The following is a 27,979-nucleotide window of genomic DNA, read 5'->3' on the forward strand; positions in this document are numbered from 1 at the left end:
CTCGGCCGCGCGCCCTGCGGGCTGAGGCGACCGCGGCCGTTGGCGCGGCTTGGGCGGTTGTCTTGGAGAAGCAAGATGGCGGCGACGGCGGCCGCGGTGGTGGCGGAGGAGGACACGGAGCTGCGGGACCTGCTGGTGCAGACGCTGGAGAACAGCGGGGTCCTGAACCGCATCAAGGTGAGGCGGGGGACTGGGAGCTGGCGGGCAGGCGGCGGGCCGCGCTCGCGGGCCGCAGGGCCCGTGTGGACGCGGGCGTCACAAAGGGGCGCGGGGCGCGATGGAGGGGCCGCCCGGGCTGGGGTCCGAGCCGCCGGCCACCTCGGGGGCGGCCCGCGCGGGGGTCCGGGTCAGTCACGGGGAGCCCCGGGCGGTGCGGCAGTGAGCGGACGAAGGGGTCCAGCCGGCTTCAGTCGGAGGAGGCCGACCCCGGCGTCCGGGGTCCAGTCTCCGCAGCCCCCTCTGGTCCCCACTGCACGTTTGGGGTCCAGTTGCTCACTGTCCCCTCTGATGCCCACTGCACGTTTGGGGCTCGTTTGCCCACTGCTCCCCCCGGTCCCCGCCCCGCCTCCGATCGTACAGTCGCCCACAGTCCGGTGGTCGAGTTGCTCCCCACTCCTTGGCTGTCCCCCGCCTCTGGCCTGTGCTGCCGGTCGGCCAGCCCCTCCAGCTTTCTGTAACAAGCGGGGTGCGGATGTCCAACGGCTTGCTTCTTGGCGTGTGTTTCTCATTCATTCACACTACTGGTGGGCATGGTTAAGGATGGAGGTCCCAGCTGAAACCAGAGGCATGGGTGCTGAGAGAGACAGTGCCAGGGGCACGAACAGTGGACTCGAGAGCTTGTGTCATATTCTTCAGAGTGCGTCAGGATGCCCTCTGACCTCTCTCTGCACCTGCCTCCTAAGCGTTGTAATCTTGCTGGTTTTCGTTTTGACTTTGGAAATTTCGGTGTTTGTGCTTCTTGCCATGAAAATTGTCTGGAGATAATTTTTGTTCTTTTCCTCCTCTCCACCCCGCTTTGTAAAGGCTGAACTCCGAGCAGCTGTGTTTTTAGCACTAGAGGAGCAAGAAAAAGTAGAGGTATGAAATCTACAAACTTTAACGACCGTATTCATTTATGTTTAAGTTCTAATTGCTTAAAAGCCATTCTGAGATGCCGTTTATAGTAGTGTATAGCCAGGGATAATTTTGAATTAAAGATTATGCTTCTTTACTGTTAGGGGAGAGTCAAGGTCGTTCTCTTTTCATGTATACTTTAGACTTTTGGAGTAACCTAAAGAAAGTTATCACAGGAACTCTGACGTCAGTACTAAATCTCATAGATCCCTTTCCTTAGGGGAAATTGGAAACACTTGAATAAATGGTTTCATAGTCCTTTATGCTCCAGGGATCCTCTAATTCATTAACATTTAAAATCCATTACTATTACATCTAAATTACACCTAAAAATTTCTTTTGCTGCTGTCAGGAACAATCTCCTAACTACTCCCTTACCTGTCTCAGTCCTCACCTTAACAAAAAAACCATTCCTGTAATAATCAGTAGTTACAGAATGGGTTTAACCATGATTTTTTGTGTGACAGTATTTTACTTAATATCTTGCAAAAAAATTAAACTTTGGTCTACATTTTGTAGTGGGGACGAACACGTAACGTTTAATGATATTTCATTTTTTTAACAGAACAAAACTCCTTTAGTCAATGAGAGCCTGAAAAAGTTTTTAAATACAAAGGACGGTAAGATGTTTGTTGTTTATTTTGTCTGTCTCTGAATTTTCGAATCTTGACTCCATTTGAGAGAAGTCAGGAATTTCAGATTATTTTTTGAACTTTCAAATATTAGAAGTTCTCGTTTTAAATTGTATATGATTGGACAACCGTTGGTTTGCTATTGAAAATCCTTGGCTATGGAACATTGTTGGTTAAAGACAGTTTTATTACAGAAAGCTGACTTACTGCAAAAAGTTATAAGCAAATTAGTCTAATCCATTTATGGAACGTCATATTGTCTTATTGTTTCAGACTGACAATCCTAATGAGGGAGACTGAGACATTTATCCCTTAATTGTATTATTCAGAGAGAAGAAATTGTAATTTAAAACCTTGAGAAACTTTATTCCCTATAGCTGTCTTACTTCCAGTGTCGGTGATGAGGCTTTGGTTCCTAAAGATCCTCTCCCACTTTCTCTTTTGCTCTTTGCAGGCCGGCTGGTGGCCAGTCTTGTTGCCGAATTTCTTCAGTTTTTTAATCTTGACTTTACCTTGGCAGTTTTTCAACCTGAAACTAGCACAGTAAGAACGATGCTTTTTAATGTCTGTCCTTGAAGCTGCCTTTGACACACATGCGTTCGTTACAAGTTGAAAGTTAACAAAATTTGACAATGTAGAGTGTCTTGCATAAGGATTGTTTTTATAGCTGATATGTCTTAGTTTCTTAAAAGCCATCTGAGCTGTTAGACAGCTGGCGCCAATGTCCCTGCTTCACAGAACTTGCCAGAATTGTTCTTGCAGAGTTAGTGTGTTCTGGTGTTGGCCTGCGCCTGCTAGGGGGGACTTGAAACGTGGAGATGTGTAATCTTAAAAAATGGAGATCTCATTCATTAGAAAAATGGTGTCTTTGAGTTTAGAGATGCCTTTAAGTTTGAAAATAGTTTTCTTTCACCTCTGAAAATAGTTTTGCTATGTTTTTGTGCATTTCTGTTTTACTTTCTTACATCTTATTTCTTTCCCAGTTTCAAGGTCTTGAAGGTCGAGAGAATTTAGCCCGAGATTTAGGAATTATTGAAGCCGAAGGTACTGTGGGTGGACCCTTATTATTAGAAGTGATCAGACGCTGTCAACAAAAAGAGAAAGCGCTGACCAGTGGGGAAGTGAGTACCGTCCTGTCCTTTGCTATCTGCTCCTGTTTCCAGTCATTGCGTATCCAGGGCGGCCGTGCGGGGTAGTTGACACGTGTTGAGTAAGCTTGAAATAAAAAGAGGCCATTCCTTCAAATCAAACCAGACATACTCAGAGGTTGTATAAATGCACAATTTGATGAAAACTGTAGACGCAGAAGCTCTGAGGCTGCTGCTGTGCCTTTTCTGGGGAGGGACCCTCAAAGCGTGGGGTTCGGACCAGGTGTGTGGAGCCCCTGCCGGCTCCCCCACCAACCAAGTTCGGCCTTGTTCACGCGACTCCCCGCCCGGCTCCTCCTCTGGACGGGGATGGTGGACTCCACTCAGGCCCTGGGAGGCTCACGTGCACGAGTCGGTGCATGAGGGAGACTGAGGACACCCGACGGGTCGCTGGTCGTTATTGTTATTATTGCTTCTAAACGTAGACGGGCTGAACTGTAGGCTTGTTAAAAAGTTTTTGAACTTAAAGTCTTTTTAAAACGAGGCTTAAAACTTTGAACTGTTGATTTTGCAGTTTCTAAACAATTTCATAGTTTAAATTAGCCATTGTATTTCTGATTCTTAGCCTTTCTTTTTAGAAATCATGCTAATGAGATTAATGGTCTGGTTTCCTTTACAAACAATCATATCCCATCAAGATGCTGTTTCACAGACAGACAGCACTGTGATTGTCTCAGGTATCTTGTTGAACAGAGGTGGGCAGGTAGGAACCTGGGAGGCTATGGGCTGTGTGTTTCCCATTAGAATCTTTGAAAATCATTAAAGCGTGACTGAGTACCTATAGCATCAAAGGCATACTAAATAGATTGTTTAATTAAAAGATAAAATATAAGCAAGCCATCTGTTCTGGAGGAGTTGGGAGCTAGTCACGGTGTGCTCACATAAGGAAATGGACATTTCAATTAGGGCTGCCATGGTGGTTCGAATCCACCTACAGTGCAGGACATGGAAGAGACGTGGGTTCCAGTCCTGGATCGGAAAGATCCCCTGGAGAAGGCAATGGCAACCCAGTCCAGTTTTCTTGCCTGGAGAATCTCATGCACAGAGGAGCCTGGCGGGCTACAGTTCATGGGGTTGCAAAGAGACACTACTGAGCAGCCGAGCTCACACAGCCGTCATGGAGGACGGGCGCTGTCATCCATGGTCAGCTCTGCACTCTTTAGGGGCAGTAACCGAGCTCTCACACAGCCATCATGGAGGACAGGCACTGTCATCCATGGTCAGCTCTGCACTTTTTAGGGGCAGTAGCTGAGCTCACACACAGCCGTCATGGAGGACGGGCACTGTCATCCATGGTCAGCTCTGCACTTTTTAGGGGCAGTAGTTTTTAGTTAGAGAGCAGTAGTTGTTTCAGGTTGAAATTTTGTTGAGCTCCGTCTCAGTGTGAGACTGGGGGAGAGTGTGGGAAGGGCATTGGAGAAGGTGGTGAGCCCTGACTGCAGCTCATGCATTGGGGCTCAGTCATTTGTAATATTTGAGCAGTTTTTGGTGTGAACTTACTCCATGAGGCCGTTGTGCCAGCTTCTAGTGAATGAAAAGGTGGCCTTGGTCCCTGCTGTCTCCTGGGCCTCAGTCTGTGGGTGGAGGTGACACGTCTTTTGGCTTCTGGGGCCCAGATTGCTGTCTCTCCACTTGCCCCTTGTGTCTTGTTTCTCTCTGCTCTTGGATTCCCCTTGTGCAGTGGTGGCTGCCCTCTGTCTCTCTGGTTTGCTCTCCCTGCCTTAGCATCCTAGTAGTAACCTGGACTCTGTGGCCAGACTGCTTGGGTGACACCCAGGCTCTGCTCCACCCTGTGTGTGACCCTCTTTGGCCACCTACCCTCCACGTGTCTCAGGCCCAGCACCTGTGAGATGGAGATACTCGGGTGTATCGGTGGTCGCATCGAGGACTAGAAGCTGCCGCGTCATGGAGCTCCGGGAGCCATGCTGGGCAGGCCATGACCACTGTTCCTGTTCCTTCCTTTGCTGTTAGGACTGAACACAGGATTCCCAAGCCCAGCCCAATCGTTTTTACAGGCTTGAGACCAGAATTTCCAGCCTTTCACCTGGTTAACTCACTGGCACGTTTGAATCTTTGTGAAAGAAAACTGACTTTGTTGTCTTTACTTCTGACAGTGAAAGCTGCACCAGAGCAGAAGTGGTCCCCACCCCACACCCGCCCGGCCCCTCCTGCACGTCCCGTCTCGGTTTGCGTAGGTTCTGTCCCTGTGGCTCGGCTCGCCCCGGCCCCGTTTGTCAGTGAGAGTGGTCGCTGTCCCTCCTGGGCCCTGGGGGTTTGGCAGCAGCTCCTGAAAGAAAGGCTGCTTCCTGGGAGCTCTCTATGCCCTCCTTGGCAGGATGTCCGCCTCAAACACAGACACAGTAGTTTTCCTGTCCAGTAGGTTTGATTGGAATCGAGACTCAGTAAATGAGTTTTCAGTCTGTGACTCTTACAGATGGGTCCAGAGCTTCCCACTCAGTTTGCCTGGTTCGTAGGTGAGGTCTGTCGCGTGGACCCGGCCTGGGGTCTCAGTAGCTCCAGAAGGTGATCGTTTCCTCCCTCAGGATGCAGACCCGTTAGGCTGGACGTGTCATCTCTACTTCGTGCTGGTTTTCCACCCTTCATGCCCGGGTGTCTCATTTTAGTAGTTCGTGTATGTACACGCACGCAGTGGATTGATACTTTAAGTACGGAGCTCACGGTGTCTGCGTGGGCCCTTTTGTCATTTACTAGTCCTTATCACTTAGAGGGGAAACATTCTGTGATTTTTATAATGAAATAAAAAATTGTAGATTTAATTGACCTCATTTTGACTTTTGATTCTGGAGAAGAAAACTAGCTGTGGATTAGCCCACTGAACTCAGAGAAGCTTTCACCCAAAGTGATTCTGTGTGTGTGCGTGTGAAGTTGCTTCAGTCGCCTCTGCGACCCTGTGGACCATAGACTGCTGGGTCCTCTGTCCGTGGGGTTCTCCAGCAAGAGGACTGGAGTAGGCTGCCCTGCCCTCCTCCAGGGGATCCTCCCAACCCAGGGACGGGACCTACGCCTCTTATCCCTCCTGAAATGCAGGCAGGTTCCTTAGCACTAAGGCCACCTGGGAAGCCTCAGAACGTGCGTTTTAAACCTTCCTTAAAACCAGGTTGCTGGATCCACATCTTTTCAGTCTTTCTGTTCATGATTGCTGAATTAATTCTAAAATTCAGCCCTTTGTCTATTTCTTCCCTCTTTAAACGTTGCAGTGAGTATGGAATGACACTGAATAATCTCCAGGTTCCTCAGCGGTGGGCTTCCCTGGTGGCTCAGCTGGTAAAGAATCTGCCTGCAGTGCGGGAGACCTGGGTTCAATCCCTGGGTTGGGAAGATCCCCTGGAGAAGGGAACAGCTACCCACTCCAGTATTCTTGCCTGGAGAGTTCCTTGGACAGAGGAGTCCATGGGGTCTCAAAGAGTCAGACATGCCTGAGCAACTCTCACTTCCTCAGCTATAAGATCCTGCATGATGTGGTCCCAACCTGGCTTTCTAGCCCCATGCCTGGTTTTGAATCTGGAAGCTCAGAGCGCACCCCAGAGTGGCCTTTGCTTCCTTGCCCTGTCCTTTTTCTCTTCTTTCCGCCTGAAGTGATCCTCTCCCCCACCCAGCTCTGCAGTGTTGCCCTGCACCTTCTCTCTCTTTCCTCTCTCACTCCTGGCAGCCCCTGTAACTGAGGGCCCCATCCCGCATTTTTGAAATAGTTACTTGTTTTTATGAGGGTTTTTTTTGAGACCAAATGAAGTAAAGAAGTCCAGGGAGGGAAGAAAGAGATATGTTTGAGAATCAGAGGACAGTGTTTTTGTGGAGAGCAGGGAAAGCAAAGCGAGAAGGTTCGCTTGGAAAGAACGCTAGGGGCGTATTTATTAATACATGTGGCCTGGGGAGCCTGTCCCAAGTGCTTGAGGGAAACACTCAGCAGGTAATTAGAATCCTAAGTCTGTGTATTTGTGGTAAAATTTGGAGAAAATCTAAGGATATTTATATTAATAGGAAGAAATAAAAATGGCAACATTGTGTAGTGGTTTTAAGTGTTTAAATTCTGTTGAGGTATGACTAGTATTTCATGCTTTGTTCTTAAATGTGTCTTAATTTTCAACCATGTAATATTTCAGGGCGCACTGGACCTGTCTGACGTACATTCTCCACCAAAGTCACCAGAAGGAAAAACAGGCGCACACACTCCTCCCAGCAAGGTGAGCGGGCCAAGGCTCCCGTCTCTAGTCTTGGTACGAGTGTCGTTGTTGTTGAAGGTGCTTTTTATCTTTGGTTGAAGTTTTTATTTATGAGACTCTTCTGAAACTTTAATAAGCCCCTTTGGGACCATTATACAAGTCAGTAGGAAATGCCATGTAAATATGTTCTTAAATTGTTTCATCAGTGATTTATATGCTGAGCCACATGAGATTTGTGTCTTAGTACTATGCACTTTTAAAATGCTAAATTTACTTTTTCTAATCAAAAGTTTTTTTAATTCTTTTGCTTTGTTAATAGTGTTCTGAGTATTGTACCATAGAAAGAAATGTGCTGTTAAATGACAGAATTGTAGGATATTTGCATTCATTTCATACTGTGAACATTTTGTCCAATTGACAGAAGAAGTTTACTGATTTTTCACTTTTAAATTCCTATAATTTCAGAATATTAAGTTCCAGAATGTAAAAGTGTCGTGTTAAATACTGTAGACAGGTGCTCAGATTTGGAATTGTGCATTATGATGATTTTTTATACTGATGAGCTATTTTGAGAGCTTAAAAGAACGTTTATGTACTCTGGTTGTCTTTGTGTGGTGTGCATGCGTATGTGTATGAGTCGTGTGTGTCTCTGCACATGTGTGTGTATGAGGGGTGTGTCTGTACGTGCACGTGTGTATGAGTTGTGTGTCGTGTGTGCATGTGTCTGCACACGTGTGTATGTATGAGTTGTGTATCTGTGTGGGTGCATGTGTATGAAGTGTGTGTGTGTGTGTGCACGTGTGTATGAGTTGTGTGTGTGTGTGTGTGAGTTCAAGTTAAGGCCTTCTGACTTCAGGGATTTGGATAATGGAGAAGAAACGGAGTGGGACCGCTGCTGGAATTTAGAATCAGGGCTGCCCGTCCTAGTGGGGTGGATGGAAGGGTGACGGTCAGGAAGGGCATCCTCCCCTGCGCTGGGTGGCGCTGCGCGCGGTGGGCAAGCCCGAGGGTGCTGCCCATGGGGCGTGGGTCTGCTGGTGCCGCGTGAGCGCCTCTGGTGGAGCGCGTCCCCCCGCCCCAGCGGCTCTGGTGCTGTGGTGTTCGTGGTTCCAGCTGTGTCTTTCTGAATCATGATCGTCTAGAGAGCAGCGGTTACACTGCTAGGTTCCTTTCTTTTCCAGAAGCCTAGGAGTAGGCACCAGTGAATGGTTCCAGTTGTTTGTTGCTGGTTCTTTGATTTTGTGGCTCCTTTTTATTTTTTAAATTTGGGAGTCAGAGGAATGTTGCGCATTATTCGCAACCAGAAATGAGGCCATCATGCTGTTGGTAGCTGTCCTGCTTCCTGAGGTCCAGTTAGCCTTTCCTGGTAGGGAGGTGGGCAGGTGTTGGTCTAGGAAGGATTCTCCTACGATGCTCATCAGGCTGGAACTTCTGTGCAGGGAGAGAGAGGTTGTGAGTCAGTCTGAGGCTGTCTTCAGGTGAAGTGCCACGCAGAGCGCCACAGGAGCAGAAAGCGTTGCTTTCTGTGACGACACCTGGCTTTGGTGGGATTTAAATTAATGCTTAGTGGTGCCTGTAGCACTGAGCTGTTTGGAAGTTCTCTTTTTAGATAGTTTTTCTTAACGCATTTTAGCAATACGGACTTTGCACATACTGTATGTCTTCAGGATGAAATACTAATGTCTGTTACGTATTTCTATTCTCTCTACATACAAATGTTTTAAGCTCGATCATGAGAATGATCATGAGACTCTTAACTTTTAAGTCAGGAAATGTTGCCGTAAGTACAGAGAAGTGATGGTGACTTTTAAGGTGAACCTGGAGACACCTGATTGTTTCCAGGTGGTCCCCATCCACTCTGACGGTCTTCAGCTTTGCCTGGGCTCTCCGTCAGCACCTAGGCCTGTGGGGGCAGTGGGCACTTCGGACACCGTAGCTCATCTCTAGTGGGGCTGTTTGGAGACAAGGCATTCTGCTGGCAGTTAAAATGCGGTTCCTCTCTAGTCCTACAGAGTCTTGATTCAGGATCCCAGTACTTCGCCTACCCCTTTCTGGCCAGCTTCCTTCTCTCTCTGAGGTCTCTGAATGTCTGGGGCTCTAAGAAGGGCACCTCATCAGCCTGGAGAGCTCTAGGAGTCCCGGGAAGCTGTGGCCAGGCCCAGGGCCAGCCTGGCCCAGACGAGCTCACTCTGCTTCCCCCCGAGAAAGGCGGTTCCTAAAGGAAGCTGCGAGGATGGAAGGCTGGCTTTCTCGGGGTGCCTCTGGCCAGAGCGGGAAGGAGTGAGTCTCACGCGGGGAGCTGGGTGGGGTGAGGTTGTGGGCCCTGTGTGTGACCCCGTGACTGCTGGACATGAACTGTAGCGTGAGTTTAGGAAGAGTGTCAAGAAAAGGCTAAAAAATGTTTAGAATATATTAGACTTTCCATTTTTAAGACATTTTCTGATAGGAATCTTTTTTAGTTTGGTATGAATTAGTTTACTTTTAAAGGTTTCTATTTTGTGTTAAAATGTCATTTCATTCTCATGCTCAGATACCAAGGTATAAAGGACAAGGTAACAAGAAGACAAGCGGGCAGCAGCCTGGTGCCAAGGTAACACGCGGGAGGGCGGGGAGGAGAGCGGCTGGCCGGGCACACCGCCAGCCCCTGCGGGCCTCCCCGGGTGCCCAGTTCCCCTTGGCCTAGGGCTCTGTTTCCTTTTGAAATACCGCTTTCTTTATCTACGAGCAGAATATGCCAAAGTCATGGCGACATAAAAGAAAAAGTAGTTTGACTTCCAGTTTTTACCCAGTGAAAATCATATTATTGTATTTTAAAACTCTGCTCTGTTTGGCCTTGAAAATTCCTTAATTTGTTGGCAACAGAAAAAGTTGAAAATACCTTCCTCTTACTTTACTTTCCTCTTAAGTGGATGGTCACCTGTGTTTTCTTAACCTTCTGATTTTTATCTGAGGTAATTAGAGCATCAGACTACTTTTTGGATAAGCTCTAGTTGGTAACCGAGGAGAAGGCAATGGCACCCCACTCCAGTACTCTTGCCTGGAAAATCCCATGGATGGAGGAGCCTGGTGGGCTACAGTCCATGGGGTCTTGAAGAATCTGACACTGCTGAGCAACTTCACTTTGACTTTTCACTTTCATGCATTGGAGAAGGAAATGGCAATCCACTCCAGTGTTCTTGCCTGGAGAATCCCAGGGACGGGGGAGCCTGGTGGGCTGCCATCTATGGGGTCGCACACAGTCGGACACGACTGAAGCGACTTAGCAGCAGCAGCAATTGGTAACCGAAAGGCCATCCCTGGTATCCTTCAGGACACTCTACTTGTGTTGAACAGCTGTCAGCCCTTTGCGTCCGTTAGCCTTTCTCCAAGCCCTGGCTCTCCAAGCGCCAGCCCACAGTGGACTCGGGGACCCGCTGTGTCACTGCCTTGGCTGCTTTTTTTCCTCCCCAAAAGGTCTCAGACTTTGAATAAGTTTGTAGATATGCTGCTTATGATATTTAAATATTAGAATTCTCAGGAGTAATTATCAATTGCCAATGTAGTTCTTACACTTATTTCGAATAAAATCAAGTTATTTAATGTTTAGTTCTGTGAGAGTCGCTAATCCTTGTTGAGTCTTAGTTTATGTACAGATTTTTTTCACTGAGTTCAAGACTTCCAAAATTTAAGCGTTCTGAAAAATTGTGTTTGCTGTGTTAGCTGGCGTTAGTCCTAGTGGTTTCCATGGTAAGTGCCTGTTATTATATTTGTTCACACTGCTCTTTGTGCACTACTGCATGAGAAGATGTTTTAAAATGTATTGGAGTATATTTACATAGTGAGAGTCTTCAGTGTTAAGTGCTGAGAGCAAGACAGATTAACACAGATCCTCCCTGAAGCAGCTTACGGTCAAATGGCAGAGATGAGACAGACCTTAAGAAAATAATTGAAAGTATAAATTGGAATTTTGTTACAGATGTCCTAAATCAACTTCTCGCCCTTTTTTTAAAGTCTATTTTGTAGTATTGCATTTTAAACTCTTGATGGTGTCATGAGTTTTAAAGACGCTAGAACATTTGAAAGAAGTTGATGTGTAGAACCAGAGCCCCCGGGAGACGCACTTCACTTTGTGCGCTGGTTGCAGCCCTGGGGCCCAGACGTCCTGCTTCCTCTGCTCCAAGCAGGGCTCGCGTGCTCTGAGGGATGACTGGAGAGTCTGTCTGCCCGGATGCTGGAGTTGCAGGCTGCAAGTTCGCCCCTCTTGTTTTGTGATTGTACTCCTGAGCCCAGAGCACTGGCTCAGTCACTTGGAAACAGTTTCCCCTCTCCCTCCTGCTTGCATCTCTGAGTCGCTTTTACGAGGAGCCTGTGCTGTCCCCGTGTTGCCTGCTTCCAGCCTGAGAGATGAGCCTGTTCCTCTCCCGTCCCTGCTTTCTGCTCCGCCCTGTGCACACGGCAGGTGCCCAGTACCTCGAAGTAGCCCGAAACGCTCCACACCTAACAACCAGGACAGCGAGCTGCCTCTGGTCTGGGGTGGCCCACAGCCGGGCCCCAGGGGCAGCCCTTCACACCGGAGGGTGGCACCTTCATCGGGGAGTGCCACCCGGCCGTGAAGAGCCCGAGCCCCGGGCGCCCAGCAGGAAGAGCTGCCCTGCCTTACTGTTTGCTTTGCCTGTGGTAAGGCATAAGTATTAATTACTCATTCAGAAACTTGGCTATTTTCAGAGAAGCTATATTCATATCAGAAATAAACTTTAAAAAATCAGTTATGTGGATAACTAGTTTGTATTTACTACTGTTGTAAACCTGTTAATATACATAGAAAAATCTAAGGTTTTGGACTAATTTAGTAGAAATAAAAGTTACATTCCTGGTTTTGTCATTGTTGTAAAACAGTGAAGGATGGATAGTAGAGGAGGAATGCAAGGTGCAAAAATACTGGATGAGGAGGTGTTTCTTTACTCAGACGTTTTCAGTGTGTACTGACATTTGCAGGGTGTCTGTAATAATCTGTTTAATCGTAAACTGTTCTGTTGTACCAAGCATGGTGCTGGTTGTCTGGAAAAAATAGAAAAAATCACAACAGACTTGGTAGGCTCCACAAAGGTTTTTACCATTCAGATGAAAAAACTGAGTAAGATGTTAGATGGTTTGTTTGTTTTCAACATTAAGCAGTTTCAATCATCACATTAAATGGCGCATCGAAGGTTATCTTTTCTGTTCATAATTGTTTTCAGGTGTTTTAAAACTAATTTTTGTTGAGTTTTTTTTTTTTTGCCTCAAGTTCTCAATAAATGACATTTCTTAATTTGTTCCTTATTTTCAGAATTATGGGATAAGCCCAGCCTTAAGTTGATGTGCCTTCCCAGGTGGCTCAGTGGTGAAGAGTCCGCCTGCTGGCGCCGGAGCAGGAGACACGGGAGTGGGGAGGGGAGCGGAGGCCTGGCACAGGGGAATTAAAACTGGACGGATACTTTGAAATGCTTTGGCAGAGCTGGGATATTCCTTTGGCTTTTATGTTTCTTAAGAACAGTGCAGATTAAGCCTTTAGTGTAGAAAAGTAAGCTTTTAAGACAGGTATTTAAGACAGTCTAATAATTGAGTTTTCAGCTACTGAGAAAAGAGTAATTTCTCTGTGAAACTTCTCTATGGTGCTAATTCTCTGTTAATGTAGAAATGATTAAAGTCTTGACTGTGTAAGTGTTAGTGAAAATGGATCATCACTGAAGTTTTCTTTCCGTTTTGCTGTAGTTTACCTTCAAGTGTGTGAGTCCTGACACTCGCGAAGGGCACTTAGTGACTGCGTGGTGCTGGGCAGTAGGCCTCTCTGTTAAGACAAGACACAACTTCGTTATGTTTCAGATGTTTATTATAAATACCTCTTAGTTCCCAGGGCTGCTGTAACAAAGTCCCCCAGACGTGGTAGCTCAGAGCAGTGGACGTGCATTGTCCCCGGCTCTGGAGGCTGGAGGCTGAGATCAGGGGTGTCTCAGGATTGGCTCCTTCGGAGGTGGGAAGGAGAGTCCTTGCCTGCCTCTCGGCAGCTTCTCATGGGTCCTGGCCCTCCTGCATGCTCTCTAACCTGCATGTCGTGTTCATGGGCAGTCTCCCTGTGTTCACCTGTTCTCTCTCATCAGGACACCAGGGGTATTGTGTTAGGGGCCTACCCTCCTCCTCCATGACCCCCTCATAGCTGGTTACATCTGTAGTGACCCTGTTTGTAAATGAGGGCACATTCTCGAGTCCTGTGCAATAGGCTTACAATGTCCCTTTTTGGGGGACAGTGAAGAATCAGTGGAAAAATAACTCCAGAAGGAATGAAGGGATAGAGCCAAAGCAAAAACAACACCCAGTTGTAGATGTGACTGGTGATAGAAGCAAGGTCTGATGCTGTAAAGAGCAGTATGGTGTAGGAACCTGGAATGTCAGGTCCATGAATCAAGGCAAATTAGAAATGCTCAGACAGGAGATGGCAAGAGTGAACGTCGACATTCTAGGAATCGGCAGACTGAATGGGTGAATTTAACTCAGATGACCATTATATCTACTACTGTGGGCAGGAATCCCTTAGACGAAGTGGAGTAGCCATCATAGTCACCAAAAGAGTCCAAAATGTAGTACTCAGATACAGTCTCAAAAGCGACAGAATGATCTTTGTTCATTTCCAATGCAAACCATTCAGTATCATGGTAATCCAAGTCTGTGCCCCGACTAGTAATGCTAAAGAAGCTGAAGTTGAACAGTTCTATGAAGACCTACAAGACCTTCTAGAACTAACACCCCCAAAAGACGTCCTTTTCATTATAGGGGACTAAATTCAAAAGTAGGAAGTCAAGAAACACCTGGAGTAACAGGCAAATTTGGCCTTGGAGTACAGAATGAAGCAGGGCAAAGGCTAATAGAGTTTTGCCAAGAGAATGCACTGGTCATAGCAAACACCCTCTTCCCACAACACAAGAGAAGATTCTACACGTGGACGTCACCAGATGGTCAGTACCAAAATCAGATTATATTCTTAGCAGCCAAAGATGGAGAAGCTCTATATAGTCAGCAAAAACAAGACCAGAAGCTGACTGTGGCTCAGATCATGAACTCCTTATTGCCAAATTCAGACTGAAATTGAAGAAAGTGGGGAAAACCACTAGACCATTCAGGTATGACCTAAATCATATGCCTTATGATTACACAGTGGAAGTGAGAAATAGATTTAAGGGACTAGATCTGATAGAGTGCGTGATGAACTATGGACAGAGGTTCGTGACATTGTACAGGAGACAGGGATCAAGACCATCCCCAAGAAAAAGAAGTGCATAAAAGCAAAATGGCTGTCTGAGGAGGCCTTACAAATAGCTGTGAAAAGAAGAGAAGCAAAAAGCAAAGGAGAAAAGGAAAAATATACCCATTTGAATAGAGTTCCAAAGAATACCAAGGAGAGATAAGAAAGCTTTCCTCAGCAATCAGTGCAGAGAAATAGAAGAAGACAATAGATTGGGAAAGACTAGAGATCTCTTCAAGAAAATTAGAGATACCAAGGGAACATTTCATGCAAAGATGGGCTCAATAAAGGACAGAAATGATATGGACCTAACAGAAGCAGAAGATATTTAGAAGAGGTGGCAAGAATATACAGAAGAACTGTACAAAAAAGATCTTAACGACCCAGATAATCAAGATGGTGTGATCACTCACCTAGACCAGACATCCTGGAATGTGAAGTCAGGTGGGCCTTAGGAAGCATCACTATGAACAAAGCAATTGGAGGTGATAAAATTCCAGTTGCTGCTGCTGCTGCAGTCATGTCCAACTGTGCGACCCCATAGACAGCAGCCCACCAGGCTCCCCCATCCCTGGGGAATTCCAGTTGAGCTATTTCAAATCTTGGAAGATGATGCTGTGAAAGTGCTGCACTCAATATGCCAGCAAATTTGGAAAACTCAGCAGTGGCCACAGGACTGGAAAAGGTCGGTTTTCATTCCAGTCCCAAAGAAAGGCAATGCCAAAGAATGGTCAAAGTACTGCACAATTGCACTCATCTCACACGCTAGTAAAGTAATGCTCAAAATTCTCCAAGCCTCAGCAATACGTGAACCGTGAACTTGCAGATATTCAAGGTGGTTTTAGAAAAAGCAGAGGAACCAGAGATCAAATTGCCAACATCCGCTGGATCATGGAAAAAGCAAGAATTCCAGAAAAACATCTATTTCTGCTTTATTGACTATGCCAAAGCGTTTAGACTGTGTGGATCACAATAAACTGTGGAAAATTCTGAAAAAGATGGGAATACCAGACCACTTGACCTGCCTCTTGAGAAACCTATATGCAGGTCCGGAAGCAACGGTTAGAACTGGACATGGACCAACAGACTGGTTTCAAATCGGGAAAGGAGTCCGTCAAGGCTGTATATTATCACCCTGCTTATTTAACTTATATGCAGAGTACATCATGAAAAACGCTGGGCTAGAAGAAGCACAAGCTGGAATCAAGATTGCTGAGAGAAATATCAGTAGCTTCAGATATGCAGATGACACCACCCTTACGGCAGAAAGTGAAGAAGAACTAAAGAGCCTCTTGATGAAAGTGAAAGAGGAGAGTGAAAAAGTTGGCTTAAAGCTCAGCATTCAGAAAACTGAGATCATGGCATCTGGTCCCATCACTTCATGGGAAATAGATGGGGAAACAGTGGCTGACTGTTTTTTTGGGCTCCAAAATCACTGCAGATGGTGACTGCAGTCATGAAATTAAAAGACACTCCTTGGAAGGAAAGTTATGACCAACCTAGACAGCATATTAAAAAGCAGAGACATTACTTTGCCAACAGAGGTCCATCTAGTCGAGGCTGTGGTTTTTCTAGTGGTCATGTATGGATGTGAGAGTTGGACTATAAAGAAAGCTGAGCACAGAAGAATTGATACTTTTGAACTGTAGTGTTGGAGAAGACCCTTGAGAGTCCCTTGGACTGCAAGGAGATCCAACCAGTCCATCGCAAAGGAAATCAGTCTTGAATATTCATTGAAATGGTTGATGCTGGAGCTGAAGCTCTAATACTTTGGCCAGCTGATGCGAAAAGCTGACTCAACTGATGCTGGGAAAGAGTGAAAGCAGGAGGAGAAGGGGACGACAGAGGATGAGATGGTTGGATGGCATCACCGACTCAATGGCCATCGGTTTCAGTGGACTCTGGGAGTTGGTGATGGACAGGGAGGCCTGGCATGCTGTGATTCATGGGGTCGCAAAGAGTCGGACACGACTGAGTGACTGAACTGAACTGAACTGAACCTTGTGTGGGAACACAGTTTAACTCATAATAATCTCCAGGGCCTCTAGGGTAGTCCTGGTATGAATTCTAAACCATTGTCAGAGGATTTTTTTTCTGGTCACACTTTTGCAGTACTTTTGTTTTAATCTACAATATGTTTTGATTAATGTTTCTCCTGTTAATGTGGATTTCTTTTTTTGTTTAATAGTAAAAAATACGTGGAATTAAATTTAATGAATTCATTAGTAACCCAGTTAGATAATGGTCTTTTTGGTAAAAAAAAAAAAAAAAAAAGAGCCAGTTATAAAGTAATGACACATTCCTGTGTGATTTAGAAGTTGATTTTGGGAACACTTCCAAAGAAGTTTCAGTGTTTTTGAGGTTTAATTTTTACTCCATAGACAAATAGAACTATAATTTAGTTTTTAAAAGTATGTTTGTATTATGTTGAACATCATAATGTGCTATGCCATGAAAGTTGTCTTCCTAAAACTAGTCTTTTGTTTCATAGCAAGAATGTTGCTAAAACCTGTCAAAAATAATCACGGCTATATTAGTTACTCAGTTCAGATAATTCATTGTATGAACTTAAGTTATGTTGATGATGTGAGACTTTGAAATGACGATTGTTTTTTGTAATGTGCTTTACATTTGTGTTTGTCTGTTTCAGGTCAGGCATCCTTTTGAGTTTTCTCAGGGGTGTTTTGAAGGGGATACTGTCTCAGTATCTATAGTCATAAATGTGTTTAAATAGCAGAATAATTCAGGGTATTTATTTCCTAATGTATATTCCTTTGAAAATATACAAATCTTTTAAAACATTTGTAAATCAGAAATTATAATGGGCATGAATCTTATTAAGAAATAAGTAAGTGGTTGGTGTGTCTCTGTAACTAATAATAACAGGAAAACCTCAAGAAGGTTGTGAGGAAATTTGAAAAATTGTGTACTTCTTTGAAAATACCCTATGTTGTCTGAAAGGGAGATAACTTGGTGTTTCTCTCTCCAGACATCTCTTTATACAACCACTTATTTCTCTACGTTAATAACGTACGGAATGCATAGCGTGTGTCTTAGCTGCTGTCGCCTAACCGTGCCTTCTAGCGAGTGTGAAAATGTCAGCGAGTATGTTACTGCACAGTCCCCTGCCACACCCGTGTTAAAAGTGCAGTCGTCCTGGTGTCTCGTGCAGTTATAACACGTGCTGTCACTGCCCTGCTTCGGTAGTCAGCAGCTTTTCCCCAACCGCCTATCCCTTTTTTTCTTCACTCCTTGTGGTAACTTGACTTGGGAAAGACTACTCTGGTTCAGTTTTTGAGAGAATTCATGCCTGAAAACATTAAATTTCTTAAAGCTACATAGTAGTAGAGTACGGGGCCTTCCCTGGTGGCTCAGATGGTAAAGAATCTGCCTGCAATGCAGGAGACCCGGGTTCAATCCCTGGGTCAGGAAGATCCCCTGGAGAAGGGAATGGCAGCCCACTCCAGATTCCTGCCTGGAGAATTCCATGGACAGAGGAGCCTGGCAGGCTACATGGGATCCATGGGGTTGCAAAGTGTCGGGCACAACTGAGCACACACAGAGCAGAGACTGCGTTGCGTATTCGTGCTTCAGGAGAGCAGTCCGCTCACACACCTGGAGCTTACTCAGTGCTGCTCTCTGCAGTGGGAGGGCTGGATCTGACCCATAAGAACTGCAGTTTCCTGTGACTCAGCTGAACAGAGAGCACACGCCTTTCGCATAACCTCTGGAATCAGACTCTGATAGCAGGCCCCTGAGCTCCCGGGAGGCCTGGGCAAGTGACCGAGACGCCTCTGCACCTCCCTTTCCTTGTCGGCAGGGAAGACAGAACCTGTCCGCATACCATAGAGTTACTTTGAGGATTAAAATCAGGCAACCATGGGAGACATTTGAAGGCTTTCCATAAATGATAGCTCCTTTTATTATTGCTAACCTGGCTTTTTGGTTTCATTATTATTTTTATTGTTGTTGACATAGACATGTCTAAAGGCAAAAAGAAGTCTGACCAAGGATAGAATAAAATTTGGTTGTGAAGGATAGGCTGACTGAAAACAAGAAGCACGTTTTGTGCAAACGTCACCAGGTCAGTAGGACAAGAGTAAGAATGAATGCTTGGCAGAGTCGTGCGTGGCTTTAAGGCTGTGGAAATCTGGGACTCTCCTTGTGGCTGAGATGGTAAAGAATCTGCCTGCAATGTGGAGTCTCGAGTTCCATCTCTGAGTGGGGAAGATCCCCTGGAGAATGGAATGGCCATCCACTCCAGTATTCCTGCCTGGATAATTCCACGGACACAGGAGCTGGTGAGCTGCAGTCCATGGAGTCGCGGAGTCGGACATGGCTGAGCGACTAACGCTTTAACTTTCACATAGTAACATACAAATACATGCGTCCATGGGAGTACAAGGAAGGTGTGGGTTAGGAGTCACTGAAAGTCTGAATTGAGTGATGATTTCACTTGCAAAACTTTGGTCTTGATGCCCTTGGTATTTGGCACTGAGTAGAAAATTGTGCATTTTCCTGACGTGTTCTCTGTGTTTCTCCTGGGTTCATTTATGTGATGTACTGATGATGATGCTCCTCCTTGCCTCTTTATTATGCTCTCCATTTGCCATTTGAAAACATATTAAGGTAATTTGTGAAGCAGTGATACATGATGCAGGAGGAAATGGGAGAGTTTGTCCATGAATGGGCTGGGTAAAGATATTCCACGGAGGGAGGGAGGAGAGGAATGGTATAAACAGGTTTGACATTTTCCCCTTCAGAAGTTAGTTAGAAACTAACTCTCATGTCACCAAGAAACTCTTGTCTCTTCCTCTGTCTTCTAGAAGGCCAGCAATGATGCTAGTCACAGCGACACCAGTATCTCATCATCAGAACCGAAGAGCAGAAGTGGTCTTCACTTACTGGCCCATGAAACTAAGATTGGGTCCTTGTTGAGCAACAACAGTCTCGATGTCAACGCCAAAGCGGGTCCCGGTCCAGAAGAAGATGACCTGGAAGGGGATTCTTTCTTTGATGACCCCATTCCTAAACCAGAAGCAGCGTACGGTTGGTGAGTAACCTGTGCTTTTATGTTATCAGACCCGAGGCTTAGAAATGGAGTTTCTACATGTTTTATTTTGTGTATAAGAAAATGAGCACCAATGGTCTGTAATTATTGAATTCATAAATCTGATTTTGTGTCCTTAAAGCCTCTTAGGGCTTAAAGAGTCCAGGTTTTGAAAGACCTGGACATTAATGATTTCAGCAAGTAGGTGTGTGGTGCGTGCCGGCCGCGTGCCAGGCGCAGCAGTGATGAGGCAGGCAGGCTCTGCCTCTGGAAACTCACACTCGGATGGCAGCATCAGCAAGGGCCCGTCAGGCACCGTGTCAGGGCGCAGCCACGTTAGGGAGCTGAGCCGTGAGGGCAGGAGTGCGAGTGTGGAGGGCCGCTGGGCCTTGAGGTGTCGGAGCAGGCCTCAGCCCCAGGGTGGGCTCGTGGAGGGGAGAGGAGGCCACGCGGGCCGCGGTGTGGCGGGCCTGAGGCCCTGGGCCAAGGTGCCTGTCGGAGGTGGACTTGAGCCGGGGGAGCAACACGGCCAGGTCTGGCCCCGCTGTGAGGGTCCCGGAAGCCCGGGGTCTGAGCAGCAGTGACCGGACAGACATGTGCTGTGGTGGGATCTGGCTGCTGCGTCTGCAGACGGAAGCTGTGGGGTGAGCCAGGTGGAAGTGCTGAGGAAAGTTGGTTAAGGATGTGTTCTGAATGTGCATCCAAAGGGGTTTGCTGGTAAGTGTGCGGGAGATAGAGCAGTGTCAGGGCACCTCCAGGGATTCCGGGCTGAGGGACTGGAAGGTTGGCACTGCCGTCACGGAGGTGAAGGGTGGAGAGAGCAAGGCTGGCTGCATGGGGCCGTGGGACCGTCCGGACCGCACTTACCACCCGCTAATTTAAGAAGGTTGCCAACGCGAAGAAGTGTGTTTTCAGGTGTGAGCGTGGGTGTGAAGGCAGAGGTCTGGGCTGGAGGAGACAGGAAAGACTCATCCCTCTAAGCTAAAGGCCCGGTGGGGGAGCTGAAGGGCCCCTGAGGAAGGGCGCTGCGGCGGGAAGGGAACCGGGGAGAGGAGGCCAGGGCAGGCGGCTGAACGCCACACCGTGCTCAGCGCCTGCAGGCCGCTCGGGACCCTCCCGGGCAGTCTGCTCGAGGGTGGTCGGGCCGGGGCGGGTCAGGCTGGGCTTGAGAGCCCGAGGGTGGAGGGCTGTGGGGGCAACTGGTTTCCTGCTGAGTTGACTGTAGGGGGCGCGGAGCACACGGTGGCAGCTGGAGGGGACATAGGGTGAGAAGCGTCACGGTGGGAGACAGCAGCACGCCTGTATGTTGCTGAGAAGAACCAAATGTTAAAGAGGGAAATTGGAAACGAGGTCAGAGAGGGACGGGACTCCTGGAGTGCTGGAGGGGTGAGAGGGCACAGGGTCAGAGTGCACGCAGGCGGGCCAGGCGTGTTGTCAGATGTCCGCGGGAGGCGGGCGGTCCTGGCTCTGAGCAGGGATCAGCTGGTGGGGTCGTCCATGGCCCGGCCCCGGCTCTGAGCAGGGGTCAGCTGGCGGGGTCGTCCATGGCCCGGCCGGCAGGGCCGTGTCCAGAGTGCTGTGCTGTGCTCGTGGGCTCCTGGGCTGTTCCTTGCCTGCATCTCTGGGCCCCCTGAAGTGAAAGCACAGACGGTGAGGCTGGTGAGAGGGGCAGGTGCGTTTGGGGGAGAAAATTCTGGAGATAGGCGATAATGTCCTGCATGAATTTGCAGTGATTCTTAGTCTGCTTTGCCTTGCAGGTATGGATTTTGGCTTCAACCTGTGACATGTATATTCTTTAGTTCCCAGCCCCTGCATTGCCTATGAGATGTATTCAAGTTGCTTATGCGTTACAGGCAGCGTGTAAGAACCGCGTTAACTGTGTGCTTGTTTCCCGTCAGGAGAAGTGAACCCAGTAAGCAAGCAGGAAGCCTTGCGTCGCTCTCTGATGCGCCCCCCCTAAAAAGTGGACTCAGCTCCCTTGCTGGAGCCCCTTCGTTGAAAGAGTCTGAAAGTGAGTGTCTGAAAGTTCTAGATTTGCTGATTGAAGACATGTACTTCGCAGGCTGCTGATATTTTTCCTCTAATTGTGTATGATCATTTATTTTTTCAGAAAATATATGTAAAATCATAAGAATAGCCTATAATTTTGCTACTCAGTGATATTTTCTGTTAATATTTTGTTACTGTTAAAATTTGAGTCTGGTCATATCTTCTATACTGTTTTGTATTCTGCTTTTCCTGTGCCATGAAAGTACTTTCAGAAAATTGAGTTTTTAGCTGTCTTATATAATAAATAGACATAATTTTAAGCCATCTCTCTTTTGCTGGACATTTAAAATGATTTATGTAGGATTTAAGTACAATTAATTTTTTAAAGTTTGTGTTAGAGATTCTGTACATACCATAGTAATCATTGTAAGAATGTTAAAATGCTCCTCTGCCTTTGGAGATCTGGATCAGCTGTATGTTTTTGTATGTAGCCAAGATGGGGGTTGTTAGCTCAAAATGGAGTGGCCTTGCTGCACACAGATGGTGATGAGACCCAGGATTTAAAGGCACAGCCTTAAACGTGCAGTTGGAGTACAGATAGATGGGCTTTGTGTGCTGTATCAGAGTAGACCCAGGGTTTAAAGGCACAGCCTTAAGCATGCAGATGGGCTTTGTGTGCTGTATCAGAGTAGATACAGGGTTTAACTGCCAGTGTTTAGAGCATAAATGTGCCTCTGAGTAGATCTTTATTAGGAAATTGCTCTGGGATTTTGCACAATCTTGTAGTGCTCCTAAGCTTCCCAGGTGGCGCTAGAGGTAAAGAACGTGCTTGCCAGTGCAGGTGACGTAACAGATGCAGGTTCAATCCCTGGATCAGGAAGAACCCCTGAAGAAGGAAATGGCAACCCACTCCAGCATTCATGCCTGGAGAATCCCCTGGACTCAGGAGCCTCGCGGGCTACAGCCCCCCTGAAGAAGGAAATGGCAACCCACTCCAGCATTCATGCCTGGAGAATCCCCTGGACTCAGGAGCCTCGCGGGCTACAGCCCATGGGGTGGCACAGAGTCAGACACGACCGCGCACGCACGGAGTGCTGCTGAGCTTTCGTGAGACGTCCCTCCACTGTAGATGAATTCCCCAGGGCACGCACAGGAGGCGGTCTGTGGCTTCTCGCAGCATCTAGTAAACTCGCCACATGTCTGTCAGACTGCCACGCCAGTTCCCCTCCTTTTCTCCTTTCCTGTGGCCTTGTCACCCTCGGGGAAGGAGTCCAGAATGCTATGATCGTGCCCCTCTTGATACTGATTCAGGAGTAGTGACTGAGAGAGGGCATTGAGAACAAGGGTTGAAAAACGAAACTGGCAAGGAGATGAGCTTAGTAAGCAAAATAGCCATTAAATTGAAGCAAAAGGCAGAAGTTTAACAGAAAAATAAAACTGATGAGAACAGTTGTGGTCTGTGAATTCATACCCAGTAGGGCTCCTTATGGTTGGGTAAAAATGGTTTTGATTGCCAAGTTCCAAAAAAGAATATAGTATGGTACAAAAGGCCTGTATGCTATAGTAGCGTGTGGTTAAAGTGGGCATGTGACACATGATGTAAGCGTATTGTATTGTATAATGAATACTGCAGTGTGATTCATAGTTTATTCGTAATTTATAGTCACAATTCGTAATTTACTAGTGTTCAGTTATCATGTGTCAACAGACCCTGAAAAAAAAAGTTGACATGGTTTAGAGACTGTTGTATTCTAACAGACAATTTAATGTGCATATTTTTTCCTGTTCACAGGTAAAAGGGGAAACACAGTTCTAAAAGATCTTAAATTGGTCAACGATAAAATTGGATCACTTGGATTGGGTAACTAAATTTCCAGTTTCAGTATTGATTGCTTTCAGGTGATTGTTTTTTAGAATAAAATCTTCAGTGAAGGGCCAGTTAGCCTATCCGGAGCTCCTTATATTAGACAAAGGCGCTCGGGTTCCCAGATGGGCACTGGGCACGTTTAAAGCACAGGTCGGCAAACTCCGCAGAGGGACAGAGGTGGCGCTTTAGGCCTTGTGGCCACGTGTAGTCTGTGTCAAGAGTTGGTGTTTTTACAGTCACTGAAAACTGTAAAAGTCACTCTCAGCTCACAGGCTGCACGAAACAGGTTGTAGGCAGATTTGGCCTGGGGGTCAGGTGTCCGTAGAACCAGGAGGTCAGCAGCTGATGGCCGGCTCCAGCACGTTATGTGGTGGCTGTTTTGTCCTGGAATCGGCTGAGGAAGCTGGAGGCGAGTGAGGGGGTGGTTAGTTTCCCCAAATCCAAGTGCAGCCCAGCTGTCCCCACTGTGTTAGCTGGGTTTTCACTCTTCACTCTGTCTGCCTTGGGGTAGTGTTTGAAGGAAACATGTATGTCTAATTGTAGATATTATGAGGTGTGTTTTTTATAAATACATATGTATGTTTTTTTAAACTTATCAGGGACTGGAGAAGAAGATGACTATGTTGATGATTTTAATAGGTAAGAAAAATGATTGGACAAGAAATGTATAAATTGTCAACAGTCTCCGAACAGGGCAGATGACAGAATCGCATTTGTGCTTATTTAGTGTCTGTCTTCTCGTTTTTGTGTTGATTGAACGTGAGTTAAAGAGAGCTAATCAAGAACTGTCCCTAGACTTTGAAGCATGTTTTTGATGTCACATTAGAATAAGAACATCTTCATCATGTTCAGGGAGCTTAATGAGAATCAGAAGAGGAACCAGCGTTGAAGAGTGACTCGGGCCCCAAGAGCAGTGTGGGCACGGTTGTCGGTGCTCCTGCCCTTTTCCCGTCTCACTGGTGGGAATTGTCTACAATTGGCGTAAACAAAGTGCCCTCTCAAATTGTTTTTCTGATTGAGATGACATGTCTTGATATTTTGTTTCAAATAACTTTTTTATAAATGTAAAAATAATGTAATCTATGACTTGGTTAATAATTGGGAAGTAGTATTTGTTGTAGATATGATTAGAAATTTTAAATCAGTGTGAGGATTTTATGCAATTGATGGTTTTTCTTGCAATTTAGGATTCATGTTTACTTTGTAACATACAGTATTTTGAGAAAGGAAATTTAAAAAATCTGGGTTTTCTTCTTTGATGCCATGTGACCACAGTCGCCATTGTGAGCCTTAGTTTTCTCATCTGTTAAATGGGTTGGACTGTGCCTGCTGCTGCTTCTAAGTTAGCTTAGGATCAGGTGAGATGGGATGTATGAAACGAATGACAGGTAATATTTTATTGTATTTTATTTAAAGAATTAAGATGCCCGAAACATGAAAGAATGGTAGTTACTCTTTCTAAATGCTTGTAATCAGAGTTCTTATTTTTATTTTTCCCTGAAATTAGTACCAGCCATCGCTCAGAGAAGAGTGAGCTGAGTATTGGGGAAGAGATTGAGGAGGACCTCTCTGTGGAAATGGATGACGTCAACACCAGTGATAAAGTACGAGGCCGCTCCTCCCCGGGGCCTGCCGTCTGTGCCTGTTGCCTTGAGTCACTGGGAGGCTTCAGAAGCTGGGAGAAAAGCAGTTGAAAATTAGCAAAGGTTTATGGTGGGGTTTCCTGCTCCAGATCTGAGAACAACACCTGTCATGAATGTTTTCAGTTATGGCCCGTTTTGCTTGTGAAATGCCTGCGTGTTATTACTGGGACTTCATTGCTGTGGGTGTAGGGCCACTCCAGTGGGTCAGGACTGGAGTCAGAGCCACTGCCTCAGGGTGTGGACGGTGTCGGCAAGGGGTCCTCGTCAGAGAAGCCCCTGTGGGAGGAGGTGGCCGCAGAGGAGCCCCGTGGGTGCCGGGGGAGGAGAGACTGGCTGCAGGTGTCGGCGCGCCCTGAGCAGGCCGGGGAGGAGATCGAACGGACAGGCACTCAGGGGGAAGTCAGGACTCGGTTTTGGAGATGCACACATGAGCTGTCTGTCAGCAGAGAGCAGAGTGCTCAGGTGTGTGCCAGGTGTGAGATGCCAGGTGGCACCTCAGGGTCGGGTGCTGATGCCCACGGTAACCCGAGGGCGGCTGCCTCTCGGGTCAGGGTGGCTCCCACCTGGAGGTGAAACTTGCTTTGCAGAGTGAGGTAGGACTGGCTGTCACAGACTACCACGGGGAAAGGCCTTCGACCAGGCTGCACTGTGTAACGACTCTGGCCCGCCGCCTTCTTCTTTGATGTGTGTTTGCTTCCGCAAGCTCTAGCCTGTGACCCTCAGTTTCTTCATTCCTGAGATGGGGGTGTTATGCCCCCTTACAGGGCTGTTCTGAAGGCTGAGTGATAGTATGTGAGGTGCCTTCTCTGGTCCCTGATACCATGTACTAAGTTTTCTTACCGTTTCACCTTATGTCATCCTAACGAGTCCAGAAAATACTGCTTTAAAGTTACCAAAAGAACTACAAACGGGTGATTTTAGCAGTCAGTCGTCTTGTTAATGTCGAGTTCACCTGGCTGCTCAGCTTCTGTTGTCGTCGCCAATTTCAAAACAGGAAGAAGAAAGTGAGGAAGAGGACTTTAAAAATATATATATACTTGGAGGATAATTGCTTTACAGTGTTGTTTTCTGCTGTGAATCAGCTGTAGGTGTAAATATGTCCCCTCGTTCCCGCCTCCCCCCCGCTCCCACCCCTGTTGGTCATCACGGAGCCTGAGCTGTGCTCCCTGGTCATAGAGCAGATTCCCACTGGCTTGCATCTTAGTGTGGTAATGTATGTGTTTCCACACCAGGACAAGGACTTTTCACTGTGAGTCAGTTTGTAGAGTGTAAGATGGTATTTTAAGTTACAGCAGTATGCTAAGAATCATTTACGACTGTTTTTTTGCTGACACTGATTCTCTTCTTTCTTCTGAACGACCAGCTGGACGACCTGACGCAGGACCTGACCGTGTCCCAGCTCAGTGACGTCGCCGATTACCTGGAAGACGTCGCCTAGGCCCGAGAGAGGCAAGCGCGCTGGTCAGCAAAGGACGGGACTCTGATCAGTTCCTTTTTCCGTCCAGACAATCACTCTTTGCTGGAATGTCTGCTCCCTGTTGGTGCCTTGTGTTTCAAAAGATTACAGATATTTTTAAAAATTAACCTTTCATTATACTAAACAACAATAATTCCTATTTGAGCCCATGTGTGGAAGATTTAATATTCCTAATTTGGTTTAGGTCCATGTTTCTCTATGAAAGTTGATTAGGCTCAAATTCACCACAAGGAGGGAGCTAGTACAATGCCAGTATTAAACACAGCGCGAAGGTGTCAGTAGAGCTGTCGGTCGCAGCTCCGCATGCTGCCTGCGGGGCTCCGGCGTGGCGGCAACAGGAGGGGCGTCTGCAGTCAGAGGGTGCGGTGGTGGGTGGTTCCGCAGGGAGCTGGCCTGTGGCCCGGAAGATCTGCAGCCTGGAGCCCGTCACTGTAAGTTACACTTGATAGGTTGATTCGGCTTTGCATTTCCTTCCATTTGGGAGGTCTTTTAGATCATTAAGGTTATGTTAAAATCCTCGTGTGTCCTTCGTTTTGCTTATTTTAAAGATTGAAATCTGGAGGTGCTTGTGGTTTTTGATTTGTGGAATCAGTTCGTGGAATTGTCCCTGATGTATTTGAGGTCACCACCCTGGTTCCGTGTAAGCAGTTTTATTCACAGGTTCTCCTCATTGCAGTTATAATTTATTATTTGTAAAGATGCTTTGAAACATATTAAATACCAAAATGCATCTGAAACCACGAAGCAGTGCTTTCATTTCAGATCTGTAAGCTGGTTAATTTAAATCCACACTGGACTGAAACGGTGGTCATGGCCTAAGACCAGACCCAGATGACCAGTTTTACACACTGCAGTCTCACTGGGGCCCTTCAGGGTCGAGCCGGGGATGGAGTTTGGTGCAGTCTGGTGTGTGTCTGCCCCCCGTGCTGCTGTCTGTACAGGTGCGGACACCGTGGTCCTGAGTGTTAAAAAGAGCTGCGGGAAGCGAGGCGTGCTTGTTGGTAAGCACAGCTGTGACCGACCGTTAAATTCTGTACTTTTTAATTTCAATTCAGACTTTTTATTAAGAGTCGCCTTTGTTAATAAAAGGAGCAAATTAGAACTTATTGATCTCAAGAAGTGAACAGACTTTGTGGTTTGTATACCAGGTTTTCATTTCATGAGTCTACAGACTTCACACGTGCTTACTGGGCTCTGAGATGCGAAGGGAGATGATAATGTAAGTATTCAGGTTATACGACATTAGAATCTGATTTTATAAAATTTCAGTGAAGCTGAACCATGAACCCCAAGAGGAAGCAAGGCAGAATGAGGGCGAGGGCGGCCTGGAAGCCCCTCTGTCAGCCCCAGCTGTGGGCGCTGGTCTTGGTCAGGCGTGGCTCTCCGAGGTCCGTGTGAGGAAACAGTGCTGATGAAGACCAGTCTGCTCTCAGAAGCCCCCGGTGTGCTTCAGAAAACGTGTCTCTTGGATGTCACGTCTGTGAACAGTCACTTTCTGTAAACATTAGAATTCTGTTCTGGCCCTCTGGAATCTGTCAGATATGTGATTTATTTTTTGTATTGTTCGATAGGAGGTAGATTTCTGTGATTTAAATGATTAAAATCATTTAATTAAATCATTAAA

The 27,979-nt window shown here is 46.7% G+C and overlaps 1 protein-coding gene across 4 annotated transcripts; it reads left to right on the forward strand.

Moving 5' to 3' along the window:
• On the forward strand, nucleotides 1–27,979 carry FGFR1OP (FGFR1 oncogene partner). Of its 4 annotated transcripts, none has more exons than XM_027552032.1 (13): nucleotides 1–177; nucleotides 1,024–1,077; nucleotides 1,679–1,733; nucleotides 2,200–2,288; nucleotides 2,729–2,866; nucleotides 7,015–7,095; nucleotides 9,605–9,664; nucleotides 19,156–19,382; nucleotides 21,278–21,390; nucleotides 23,161–23,229; nucleotides 23,835–23,874; nucleotides 24,743–24,839; nucleotides 26,242–27,979. In XM_027552032.1, the coding sequence occupies exons 1-13, from the start codon at nucleotides 76–78 to the stop codon at nucleotides 26,314–26,316; spliced, it is 1,200 nt and encodes a 399-aa protein (XP_027407833.1). In that variant the 5' UTR covers nucleotides 1–75; the 3' UTR covers nucleotides 26,317–27,979. The 4 variants fall into 4 exon arrangements, with proteins under 4 accessions (XP_027407833.1, XP_027407834.1, XP_027407836.1 ...); XM_027552033.1 differs by having other exon boundaries at nucleotides 19,159–19,382; XM_027552035.1 differs by lacking the exon at nucleotides 9,605–9,664 and having other exon boundaries at nucleotides 2–177; nucleotides 19,159–19,382.

This window comes from Bos indicus x Bos taurus, chromosome 9 (assembly GCF_003369695.1).
Source record: "Bos indicus x Bos taurus breed Angus x Brahman F1 hybrid chromosome 9, Bos_hybrid_MaternalHap_v2.0, whole genome shotgun sequence".
Taxonomy (NCBI): domain Eukaryota; kingdom Metazoa; phylum Chordata; class Mammalia; order Artiodactyla; family Bovidae; genus Bos; species Bos indicus x Bos taurus.

Bases quoted from the DNA above. Each gene is read 5' to 3' on its own strand.
- FGFR1OP (XM_027552032.1), top strand. From the start codon at position 76: ATGGCGGCGACGGCGGCCGCGGTGGTGGCGGAGGAGGACACGGAGCTG. The intron at 1,078-1,678 runs GTATGAAATCTA...TTTTTTTAACAG, and splicing joins AGGAGCAAGAAAAAGTAGAG to AACAAAACTCCTTTAGTCAA. The intron at 23,230-23,834 runs GTAACTAAATTT...TAAACTTATCAG, and splicing joins AATTGGATCACTTGGATTGG to GGACTGGAGAAGAAGATGAC.